The sequence below is a fragment of the Leptodactylus fuscus genome, chromosome 2 (assembly GCF_031893055.1).
Source record: "Leptodactylus fuscus isolate aLepFus1 chromosome 2, aLepFus1.hap2, whole genome shotgun sequence".
In the NCBI taxonomy this organism is placed as follows: domain Eukaryota; kingdom Metazoa; phylum Chordata; class Amphibia; order Anura; family Leptodactylidae; genus Leptodactylus; species Leptodactylus fuscus.
The window spans coordinates 192,853,893-192,866,406 of NC_134266.1; the positions used below are offsets into that span (position 1 = coordinate 192,853,893).

General features: G+C 40.4%; 1 protein-coding gene across 1 annotated transcript in view; it reads right to left on the bottom strand.

The window, feature by feature from the left end:
- The window catches only part of GPC6 (glypican 6), a 552,892-nt gene that overhangs the window by 205,583 nt on the left and 334,795 nt on the right, over positions 1–12,514 (bottom strand). The window contains exon 4 of the mRNA XM_075265383.1: positions 11,805–11,970. Coding sequence (XP_075121484.1) covers positions 11,805–11,970 — 166 coding nt within the window. The remainder of the gene's footprint in view (positions 1–11,804; positions 11,971–12,514) is intronic.

The following is a 12,514-nucleotide window of genomic DNA, read 5'->3' on the forward strand; positions in this document are numbered from 1 at the left end:
GTAAAAATGGGCCAGGCATAATTGCTGGCACCATTTCAAAATTATGGGTGAATAGCTTTGTTTCGAGCATGTGATGTTCATTCAAACTCACCTGTGGCAAGTAACAGGTGTGGGCAATATATATAAAAAAAATAATCACAGCTGAAACCTGATAAAAAGTAGAGAAGTTAACTTAATTTTTGCATTGTGTGTCTGTGAGTGCCACATAAGGCATGGAGATCAGAAAGAGAAGAAGAGATCTGTCTGAGGACTTGAGAACCAAAATTGTGGAAAATATCAATAATTTCAACGTTATAAGTCCATCTCCAGAGACCTTGATCTTCCTTTGTCCATGTTGTGCAACATAATCATGAAGTTTGGAACACATGGCACTGTAGCTAATCTCCCGGGACATGGATGGAAGAGAAAAATTGATCAAAGGTTGCAGTGCAGATTAATCCAAAAGGTGATTAAACAGCCCCAATCAAGTTCCTAAGAAATGTAAGCTGTTTTACATGCTCTGGATACATCAGTGTCAGAACCAACTGTCGACATTTGAAATGATGTGAAGTGCTATGGCAGGAGACCCAGGAAGACTTCTGAAGAGTTCTGAAGTGGAAAGCAATGAACCCAGATCTAAATCCCATTGAACAACTGTAGAGAGATCTGGAATCTGAAGAGACCTTATAATATAAAAATTTCACTTCCAATTCATTACAAACTTATTTGAGCTGAACCAAATCTTTGGGCTGAAATATCTGAACCTGAAATTAAATGATCTTTGTAGGTTTGCCCATCTCTAATTATTTCTATTATAGTTCCTTGATCTTGCTATTAAATAAAATTTCATGTGCTTTTATGCATCTATGAGATCTGTATTAGATTAGCTAATATGTCCAGCGACATCAGTAGCCTTGCGTGTAGTCTCGACAAGAAGGATAAATACAGCTACAGATAAGATTTCTTACCAGCCACACTTTTTTTCTTCCTTTCGAGTATTGCTTTGGTGACTTTGGCTACATGTAACATTTTTAATCGTTTTTTTTAAATTGTTTTGTGCTATGTTTCTATATTTGTGTGCAAATAGGATAAGTGTGTGGATGAAGTATACATGGTAGGAGCACTTTTGTTGTGAGTCCAAGACATGGACAAGGACAAGGAAGCACCAAACAGAAAGTCTGAAATGTTTCCTCTGACCCCTAATTCCCAAATTAAATCCTTGGAGAAGTGACTGGTAATAGCGCCAACCCACAAGTTAGGTTAGTTTTACCGCAAGATAAATGTGTTACCTATAGTGAAGTGGAAAGAGACAGAAGCTATTTGGTCTGATTGTTTAGTTATGAAGAGTGAGGAGGAGTAATGTCTCTCATTAGGGAGGCTGGTACAGGCACTTATTAGACCAATGATACCTTTCTATGAATTCTAGACAAGGAATATGCAAATAAGACCTCATTGGTGAAAAATAGGAATGTGCTCATAGTGTAACCTATTGAAATGTTACTCCCTATTGAATAATATCTGGGAATAATAGCCAGCCCAGTATAAGACCACCTAAGGAAGGGTTTACCATGTACAGACCTCTGTTTCACAGTTTTTCCCCTCTCTTCAGTGCAGAGTAGGGTGCTGGCTGTGTGAGAGGTCTCAATCTGGGTCAGAAGGGGTAATGTCTCTTATTAGTGAAGGAGTGGTACAGGGAACACTAAGAATTCTGGCAAAGGAATAACCTAAAAACAACTGTCTTCAGGAGGAAACCTTTCACTTTTGGACAAGTCATGCTGGCTTTCTCTAAAATAAGCTCTCAGCTGCTGAGCCCTGATAAGAATAGTACAGTTCCTGATCAGTATCTTTGTTACCTCTGTATGTATATGTAAAGAGTAATATGCAATTTATAACAAATACAGATCACACAGTTGGCCTAGGCTGATAACTAGGAAACAGAGGGAAGTGGAGACAGGAGTGCAGGTGAAACCCTGGGGATGAGAAAACATCTTTAGCTGCTTTCATGTTTATCTGTATTAATTTACAATCTATGAGGTTGGGACGTTCCTGTATCTGTCCAGGACAGGGGTGGGCAATTAATTTTCCCATGGGGCCGTATAAGAAATTGAAACTATGTTAGAGGGCCGCGCCACGGCAAATTTAGCTCCACCCACTTCTATGTTGACTCCGCCCATTCCCAATCATCTTTCCATGCCCCCCCACACACAGTATAATCCTCCTACAGTCACCCGTACATTATATGCCCCCACATTATAATGTCCCCTCCAACTGCCCCACAGTATTAAGTCCCTCACCTGGTGCCTCAGTATAAACTGGGGGAAACTAGAGGGGACATGAAACTGGAGCAGCTGGAGGGGGACATTAAACAGTGGGGTAGTTGGAGGGGGGCAATAAATTGACAGCTGGAGCGGGACATGAAACTGGGGGCAACTAGAGGGGGATATTAAAATCGGGAAGCTGGAAGCAGACATTAAACCGTAGGGGTAGCTGGAGGGTGACATTAAACTGGGGGAAACTAGAGGCAGACAGGTCCCCCTCCAGCTACCTCCATGATTTAATGTCCCCCCCGTCTAAGTGCCCTCTTCATCTACCCCCAGTTTCATGTCCTCCCCCTCCATTTCTCTCTGTTTCATATCCCCCTTTATTTTCCCCATTTCATGTCCCCCCCCTCCATCTCTCCCCCAGTTTCATGTCCCGCCCTCCATCTCTGCCCTAGTATAACATTCCCCTTCCATCTCTGCCCCTAGGTTACTGAGACACACACACACACACAGACAGACACATATAGACACACTCACACATATATAGACAAACAGACAGGCACACATATAGACAGGCACACACCCTCTCTCTCTCCCCCCTGCAGCTCACCTTACATCTCTCAGTGCTTTATGACACGCTCCACATCTCCATCTTCGGCCGGCACTAAGACACGCCCCCTAGACACGCCTCCCTAGTCAAAGCTGTGCGGGCCGGACTGAATAAGTCAGAGGGCCGGATATGGCCCGGGGGCTGGACTTTGCCCAGGTCTGGTCCAGGACATGCAGTTAAGTGCCCCCCCCCCCCTTGTACTCTGTGTATTAGTGTAACTATTTGCTTTATATCCTTTTCCTATGACACGTGCTGCAAATTGAACAAAAAACAATTCCTAACTAGTGGATACAAAATTCTTGTTAGTAAGGTAGAATAATGACAATTGTATATATTATATATATGAATATATCAACATTTCAAACATTCTGAAGATGTTTCTTAATATCTAACAGTTATATTGCATTTTTGTACTTGCTACCTTTTGTGAAACTCCCAAACAAACCTGAGTCACTATAATATGATTGCTGGTATTAGTATAATAAATTACTGGGGTATTATCGACTTTTATACCAATAAAGTAAATGTAAGCTCAAGACTTATCTTTTGTCATCTACTATTATTTTTCTGAATTTTCTATCCGCTTTCAAATCACTGCAGTGGGGAATTGTTGTTGAAGGATTTACTAGTTTGTGTCACCTCAAATGGCACTTCAGAGATTTTCCTGGTATGTATTATTTTTCTATTCCTTGCTGTTAAAAGTATGGATTTTGCTGCCATTAAACTATTCTAAACATTCAACAGAAAATAGAAAAGAGCCACGGGACACTTCATGTTTGAAAGAATTGAGAAAAATTTCAGAACATACTACATTCAACTATTTTAAGTGGACCTAACCATTATAAACAAAAAAATATAATAAAAACATATATGGTTGTGCCCTACTACAGTATATATTCCCATTTGTGACATTTTTCATACATTTTATTTGTTACTGTAACTGTCTGAAGGTCTCTCAGAGCAAGGTCCCCTCCGTACCTTCAATGTGCTGCCCTCAGTTTCAGCACACATTCAGGTCTACATGCGGTAGAAAAAGAAACTGTGTGATTCCTTTGAATGAGTACAAGTGAATAGAGAGACTGTGTAGGCTATACAGTATATGAGTCTGTATGAAGTTTGCATGTGCCATATGTTTGTGCTGTGTTATAATAGGATATAATTGATTGGTGACAAATGAAGAGTGAAATGCCAGTGGCATGTGGTTGTCACTTAGTGGGATATCTATTTACTGAAGAGTGTGGAATTTCAACATAAAATTAACTGCTATTAGATATGTATTAAAATTAGTTATAGGTTCCAGCAGTGCATTAAAAGTCATGCAAAAAGATTAATGATGCCATACTGGGTATTAGATACATTGTCAATAAGCATTAGTTAGCTTGTATATGCTACATATAGTAATCCTGGCTGTGGGTATATTCAGCCATCCAAATTTCACAGGCTGATCCCTCCACCCTACCCTCCCCCACCATGGGTTAATTTGTGGGGACACATCCAAAGACTGGAGTATATAAAATTGCTGTAAAAACTGAAGGTTTCAATGGATATGCAGTAAAATCTGTATTTCCTGGGTCCCTAATGGTGGTCACCGGTACTCAGGAGATTCTCTATCTGTAGCAGAAACTGGAGCCCAGCTATGCCTGGGCATGGTGAGAGTTGAACTCTATCTGTAGTTCAGTGGGGGTGGGGTCTAGGTGAAAGTAGAGTTGGGTCTAGATGACTGTAATGTTAAAAGGTAATTCATATTGACAAGTGTAGTGATCATTCTATGCTCAAAGAATGGAGTGGTAACAACAGGTAACTATAGAAGTGGTGGAAGTCACTCGCTTACACAGAATCGTCTTAGGTAGGCAACTTGGCTAGATCCATTCCTTACCTAAGATTGTCCTGTATATCTGTTTTGTATATTTGCTTGTACTTTGAGCATCATATTATGCATTGTATGACATATAATATGCTGTTTATTGCTGTGTATATTCTGATGACTTATTGCACTGCATGTTGTAACACTGTCACTTTAACTGTTTAACACCTACTTCAGTATAATTCCTGGCAAGAGGGAAGAAACATTACTTTAACCAAATGGCCAGAACCCAGTTGGGGCTTATTGGTTGGGCTATAGGCACCGTCCTTTTGGAGCTATCTGAGGTTTAGCCTATGTTTACTACAACCTGATGACTTGTAGAGATGAGCGAACACTGTTCGGAACAGCCGTTCCGAACAGCAAGCTCACAGCACGCTCCCATAGAAATGGTGCTTCCATTCATTTCTATGGGAGCGTGCTGTTCGGATCAGCTGATCCGAACAAAAAGGAAGCCTTTTTCATGCCTTTATATGGAGCTGTATTGAGACAGTAGCATCTAGCTTACTGTGCAGTATGATCCTGGAACCAAGCTTAAATGTATCCAAAGACAAGCTTACAAACCCAGCAAGTAGGAACTGAGCACAAACATCTGTGAGAACTGGGAAATCACTGTGTGGCCTTGGGACCCCTCCTCTCACAATTTAAAAGGTTGCCAAGTTTTCAGAATATATACTCCTGAGTTCAAGTGCTGTTATTGAGCCTTGCTAGAATACAAGAAATGGATGACTACTGGCAACTGCTCTGTGGCTGAACAACTGCTACCTCAGTAAAATCCTGGTGACAATGTTCTTGTGGTATCTGAGTGTGCCCCTTGGCTATGTCTTAAAAAGCACTCAAGTTGCAGGGTTTCTGTTGCTCTTTCTTTGGCTAGATCAACAGGGGGACAAACTTAGCCCTAGTGTAAGAAGGGAGTGGGAGAATGCTACATTGTTGGTTGTGTGTGTGTGTGTGTGTATGTGTATGTGTATGTGTATGTGTGAGTGCTTTCATAGTATTGGCAACAGTCACATGGTGTTTGCTGGTGTCATGACATGTATGCCACACGTGACTGCACAAAAATCAATAAAAGTGCCTCAAACCTTTTCCAAAAGCCCTATATTCCAGGCATTACACATATACTTTACATTTGCTAAAGTCTGAACTATATGAGTATGTGCTTCTGTGTATGGCATGGCCAGTCAGGAAGACAACAGTCCAAGATACTGCCAGGAAACTACTATCACAAATCATTTGTAGATTCAGAGTACCAGAAGTAATAAGGAACAGGAACAACCATTCCACGTGGCTTTCATCGTACTGTGAGTTTTAAGGATGAATGCTATCATTTTATTTAACTTAAGTTGCAAAGGTTTGTCAACAGACAATTAAAATGGGTTAAAATGGACTTTAAGGAGAACCTGTCACCATGAAAATGTTGTGTAATTTGCAGGCAGCATGTTATAGAGCAGGAGGAGTTGAGTGGATTGATGTATAACTTACTGGGGAAAATTCAGTGTAACTTATCAGTTATGCTTTTGTTTCTCTGTTATTTCTATGCTTGGGAGCAATTGAATCCAGTGGGAGATGTGAAGAGTGATTGACATCTACATTTGGATGAACAGTCATAGAAGGGAGGCAGTCATTCACTGATAAGACCTCCCACTCAACTCAGTTATATTTTCTAAACATAGAAAGAACAGAGAAATAGATGACAAGTTATACTGATTCTTGTTCTGCAAAACAATATCAATCTGCTCAGCTCCTCCTGATCTATAACATGATGGTGCAGATTACACTGCATTTTCATGGTGACAGGTTCCCTTTAAGCCAGTCACTAAAGTCTATAAGGCACACACCCTGTAAACTTTTGATTTTTTTTTTCTCCCTTTGAGATATACTGTGGACAAGGCTCCAAGACTGCATTGTATGTCTCAGCTACAATATCTATAGTAGATGGAAGTTTGATGTTATTCAGCTACATTGTATACTAACTGATTGGAGCAAGCGGGTCTTTGCATCATTTCCTGACCCTGCACCTGTAACCCTGTCTATGTACTGGTAATTGGTTGGTGGTCAGACACAATTCTTATAGATTTATCACTTCTACATCACTTCCATCAGATTCAATTAGCGCAGGGAATATCCATCTTAAACCAATTAAAAACTCATTAATACTGGGTAAAATATTACCACTTCAAGTAATATCAAATGAATAAATCAAGTAAATAAAGTCATAATACAGCGTATACAGCTAAATATACACTGTCTACCAATATGTATTTGGATGCCTGTGGTAGAATAGAAAAACAACATTTATTTATATTCAATAGTTGGCAAAGCCTCCACGAGCGGCAATTACAGCCTCAACCCTGTGGGTCATGCTTTCCACAAGTCCTTGTATGACGGCTAGTGGTATTTTATTCCTTTCGGCTTGGAGAAGACAAGTAAGTTTTTTCACTGATTTTGGACAGCTGCAGTTTCGGGGGGTCTGCCGATTTGGGGAACATTCCGACAATCACCGTTCACCTTCACTTCGTAATCACATAGGCCACTGTCAATTTTTAATAATTCAGTTCACTTGCTATGTCCCTTAAGGATCGACCATTTTTGTGGTACCCCACAATTACCCCTTTCTCGAAATCGGACAACTCTGCACTTCGTGGCATCTTGCAGGCGACTAATGCCAATGCTGTTACAGCGGAAGGTGTGACGTACATCACGACCACAGATATCTTCATTTGCATTTGCATGGGTGTCCAAATACTTATTGGTAGACAGTAGAGATGAGTGAACAGTGAAATATTCGATATTCGATATTCGTTTCGAATAGCCCCTTAATATTCAACTATTCGAACGAATATCAAACCTCATTATAGTCTATGGGGAAAAATGCTTAGTTTCAGGGGAAGCCACACTTCGACTCAAGTCACTAAGTCCACTATGACACCCCAGGAAATGATGCCAACACCCTGGAATGTAACTGGGACAGCAGGGGAAGCATGTCTGGAGCTCAGTGCACACTCAGCTCTGCTACATCTTGGATGTAGCAGAGCTCAGCGCAAGGCCAGCGCTGCTACATCCCTGGTGTAGCAGAGCTGTGCGCTCAACACTGCTACATCTGAGATCGGACTGTGGACTGATCTTAGACTCCGCCTCCTCTGGCACTCAGCTCTGCTACATCTCTGGAGTAACAGAGCTCAGTGCACATTCAGCTCGTCTACATCTCTGGTGTAGCAGAGCCCAGCACATGGCCAGCTCTGCTACATCTCTGGTGTAGCAGAGCTCAGCGCATGACCAGCTCTGCTACATCTCGGGTGTAGCAGAGCTCAGTGCACGGCCAGCTCTTCTACACCTGTGCGCTCAACACTGCTACATCTGAGATCGAACTACAATGGAGACTGCTGTGGACTGCCTCCTCCAGCATAATCAGCGTTGATTGGCCAAATGCTGTACTCTGTATGGCATTTGGCCAATCAACGCTGGTCAATGCATTCCTATGGGAAAAAGTCAGCTCCCACATATCCTAAGCTGACTGGGATCCCGACGAGATAGAGCCCCAAAGAGCTGTTTGAGTAACATTCCCACCTAAATAGCTAACCCTGCCAGTACATCTATTCCTGTCTCACAGTCACATAGTTCACAGTCTCATATGACCCGAATCTGAAATTGACTATTTATATAAAGTGGAGGTCACCTGATTTAGCCAGCCAATTACTTTTTCCGATTTTTTTATGCCTCTGTTGTTGTAGTTCCTGTCCCACCTCCCCTGCATAGATATTGGTGCAAAAAAAGCGCCAGGGAAGGTGGGAGGGGATACAAATTTTTAGTGCATTTGCTTCGTGGTATTCGATTGTAATCGAATACCTCAAACAACCTGATATTCAATCGAATATCAATTCGATCGAATGCCGTTCGCTCATCTCTAGTAGACAGTGTATTGACATATTATTACAGTAAATAAAACAGTCTCAAAAACATCGGAAAATATTGAAAAAAAATATCTAATACTTGCAATGTTTATGGGACTACAATAGTAAGAGCATATCCTTAGGTTAGTGACATAAATTTCCAAATCTTGGCATTTTGGGGATAAACTTAATAAATGAGTCGAGGTGCTCTACTGGGTGTTACCAAGCACTGCTCCATACCTTTGGTAGTGACTATGCCTGACATTGTAGCTCAGTCCCATATATTACCAAGCACTGTCCAAACCAAAACTACAGTACAAAGCTGGCAAACTGTGAAAGAGGATGCTGCAATTTTTGTATTCATAAGGTATATCCATTGATACCACAACATTGTTCCTTGGCATATACTTGTCATTTCGATATACTATGAATGATATCTGTATGAGTATGCATAATGACTTCTGAAAACTTTTGACAATTCTTTTATATGTTCTATAACAATGATAGTTTGTCATTTTGTGATATTGCCCCATATTCTCATAGCCTGGGTTGTATACTTCATGCCTATATAATTCAGTTGTCCTACCCACTACGTGCACAGGGTTGACTATATCTAAGTAACACAATAGAATTTCAAGGCTTGGATCTATGTCAGCAGGACGAGATCAGGGCTTCTAAAACTTGTTCTGTTCACTGTAGAGGCAGTGAATGTTTTATGGCTCGGCTCCGGAGTGCTGCTAGATTAATTACTACTTCAGACTATTTGATAAATCCACTTGTACTCGTAATTAATCTACCGATACTTCTCTGATGAGGAAGAAAGAGCAGTCACTGCACAATCACCAAGGCTTGAGAGAAAGTTTCAGCAGCGTTCTACTAGACATTCATCATTACGTCATTCACAAATGCCCCTTTTTCAGTTTGCAAAAACAATTCTTTTTCTACACTCTGTTGTAGTGTTCATTTTAGCCAATTTTATGCTTTTTTGTGGCAGCAACTAAGAAATCATAGGGTATCGTCACACGTGCCAGATTTTGATGGAGATATTTCTGTGATGGAAAATCTGTTCCATCATCTGAATGGAACCTGCAGAAATTCAGGCACAAACCATTAAAACCACCTCATCCATATGAATAGATCTGATTTAGATTTAGAATGGTGTCATACGATGTACCTGGATGCGTCTATAGCCATAGGTAGTCTTCGGACCACCATTGCTGTCACTTTTAAGTAAATCAAACTATTACTTATTTCAGCTGTATATTATTAGTGGGTGCGCGATTTTGCCTGGTTTTGCTGTTACAGTGCGACTGATAATGATTTACAGTTACAATGAAACCTTTTTTACTGACTGAGAAGTGACAGTCCCTGTGACCAGTACATTGTACAATATCACCCTTAGGCCAGGAACTGTGTGACCTGCTGGGTGTTATGGTCTGGGGATCTCTGACCATGGACTGGCTTCTGACTGATAACTTCTCAATCAGGTTAAAGAAAAAACATACAAAAAAAAAAAAACAGAAGTATGAGCAGTTTGGAATACTAGTGTGGATACTCCTATACCCTGCCTTGCACAACTAGAAGTAGCCGTGGGCACGACTAACTTGCCTGAGTGGGCGCGAACACAGCCGGAGAATAGCTCACCTACAAGTGAAACAGAAACCCCTGACTAGTTTCACATTTATGAAGGCAGATACAGGAAAAGCCCCCCACAGAGGTCCGACTGGTGAATATGAGGGAACACAAAGTATAGTGTAGTGAATAAATGTGAAACACAGGAATACTGAACTACGCAAAGGAATAGGGAAAAACAGAATTTAGTATCACACAAAAAAAAATTCCAAACATCCAAGCAGTAAAAGACCAGGGTTCACTGCACCCGGAACAACTATGCTTGGAAACAGAAGCTCAATACTCAGCTGAAGTTCAGGATAATGTGAACAGGCAGCAAGGAAGCTGAAGGCCAGGGCTCAGATGCAGGTGAGATAGCAGGCTTCAGACAAACAGAACACGTCTGGAACACAGGCACTGAAGATTTAAGACTGGCACTGACAAAATGCAAGGCGGAGTATAAACAGCAAAAAGCAGGAGTAAGGAGAAGTCCCATTGGATATCAGAACCACCTGAATAGAAGCCCAGTACAGCAGAGAAACTTAACCCCTTCCGAGGCTAAAACAAACTAGCAATGGTCAGCAGTGCAGCTCATAGCACAATCCATGTCAGAGTGCGGCCGCCGGACCGCATGCCAGTGTGAACATTCCCCTACTGCACATCGGACAGTTCACGTGCAGAATGCCGTTCTGACACTCAACACCCAAACCTACCAGGCTGAGATAGAGAATACCAGGTCCTAACACTGGGTCCTAGAAGACCTAGATCAGCTCTAAAGAATAGCGTACAAGGCTCCTCCTGTATCAGCCCAAGTTCCAGGGAAAATCAGCAAAAAAAAAAAAAAAAAGTAATGTTAAAATGGCCCCAGAGGTCCTTATGGAGGGCAAAATGTATAAAATAAATGAATAAATAAATAAATAAAAAGGACAAAGAAAAACACGACCACATCATATTGTCTAGCCCCTCCCCAAGGAACAGTATTTCACCTTTTTAAAATTACTGTAAAGGTTATGGAAAATTATTTTAAACGTTTTCTTTTTAGTATTATTTTCCGCTGTTAAAAAAAACATATGGAAAATTTGAAAAACAAACACAAAAATATATTTCGCCATAGCTGTTTGGCCAACATGAGCAGAAGACTACTAACAATTAGCTGGTCATAAAGGCCTAAAATATTAAGACAGTGCACATGGAACTATTTATATTATGATTTTCATAATGTCTTACAAGTTATTAGTAAAGATGCAGACAAACTCATTAAATAGTTGCAGAAGTTTTCATTATTCAGTTATTTAGCAGTATGGTCTCCATACAGATGAAATGTGGCCAATAATATGTCTGAACTGCAAATGTGTATTGCAAAAGTTTACAATTATGATTATGTAAAATTGCCCTAACAGCCAGGGAACTTAGTTATGGAGCCAATTCTATTTCTTTTGGTTACTTATCATAACAACCAAAGTATTTGAGTGCCAAGTAGATTTTTGGGGGCGAGTTAGCTACCTGTCCTACCCTTAATATGACTTTCTTCAAATCACTTTACCAGCAGAATATAATGTTATTATACAACTACAATAACTACATTTTCCTACCAACAAAAAGATTCCATTCAATGTCCAAATCGGCCTGATTTGCCAAACAGCCCTTCATCACGTTGAGACAATAGTTGGTACAAGGCTTCAAATTGGGCATCCCACGACAGTATGGGCAATATAACATCTTCAGTAGTGCTCGTAGACATCCTGAATTTGGACTGAGCTGCAAAGATAACAAAATGGGAAAAACTATTTTACTGAAAGGTAAGCAAATACAGAATTCAGTGTTTGTTAGACTGAAAGACCAGGTCATGCGTCCATTACAAAATCATACAGTAGATCCCCAGTGCCCGTGCCAATGCAAACACTGTATTATCTGAACAAAATAACATTAACATGCTCTTCTTGGGTACATAGAATCCAGGGACTAACTACTGGTATGTGATTCCGCAATTCAGTATGCCAGTCATATGACCCATATGCATTGAATAAAGTGATTGATATACCTGGCCGGTATGTGCATCATTAAGTCTTGTACTACAGGACTAAAGAATAATAACAATTGCTGAAGTAGAGTTTTAACAATTTTCAAATAATGTAAAAAGATTGTACTAAAAATTCATATGCTGTCTCCATTTAAATATATAGCTTCAATAAAAAGTAACTGTATTCCCTAGTTTATGTTCAGCTATTCTACTCTATTACTCTCTATTAGAGAAAAGCCAACCATATAATTAATCTTATAGATTCCAGTGATAAGCTATTAA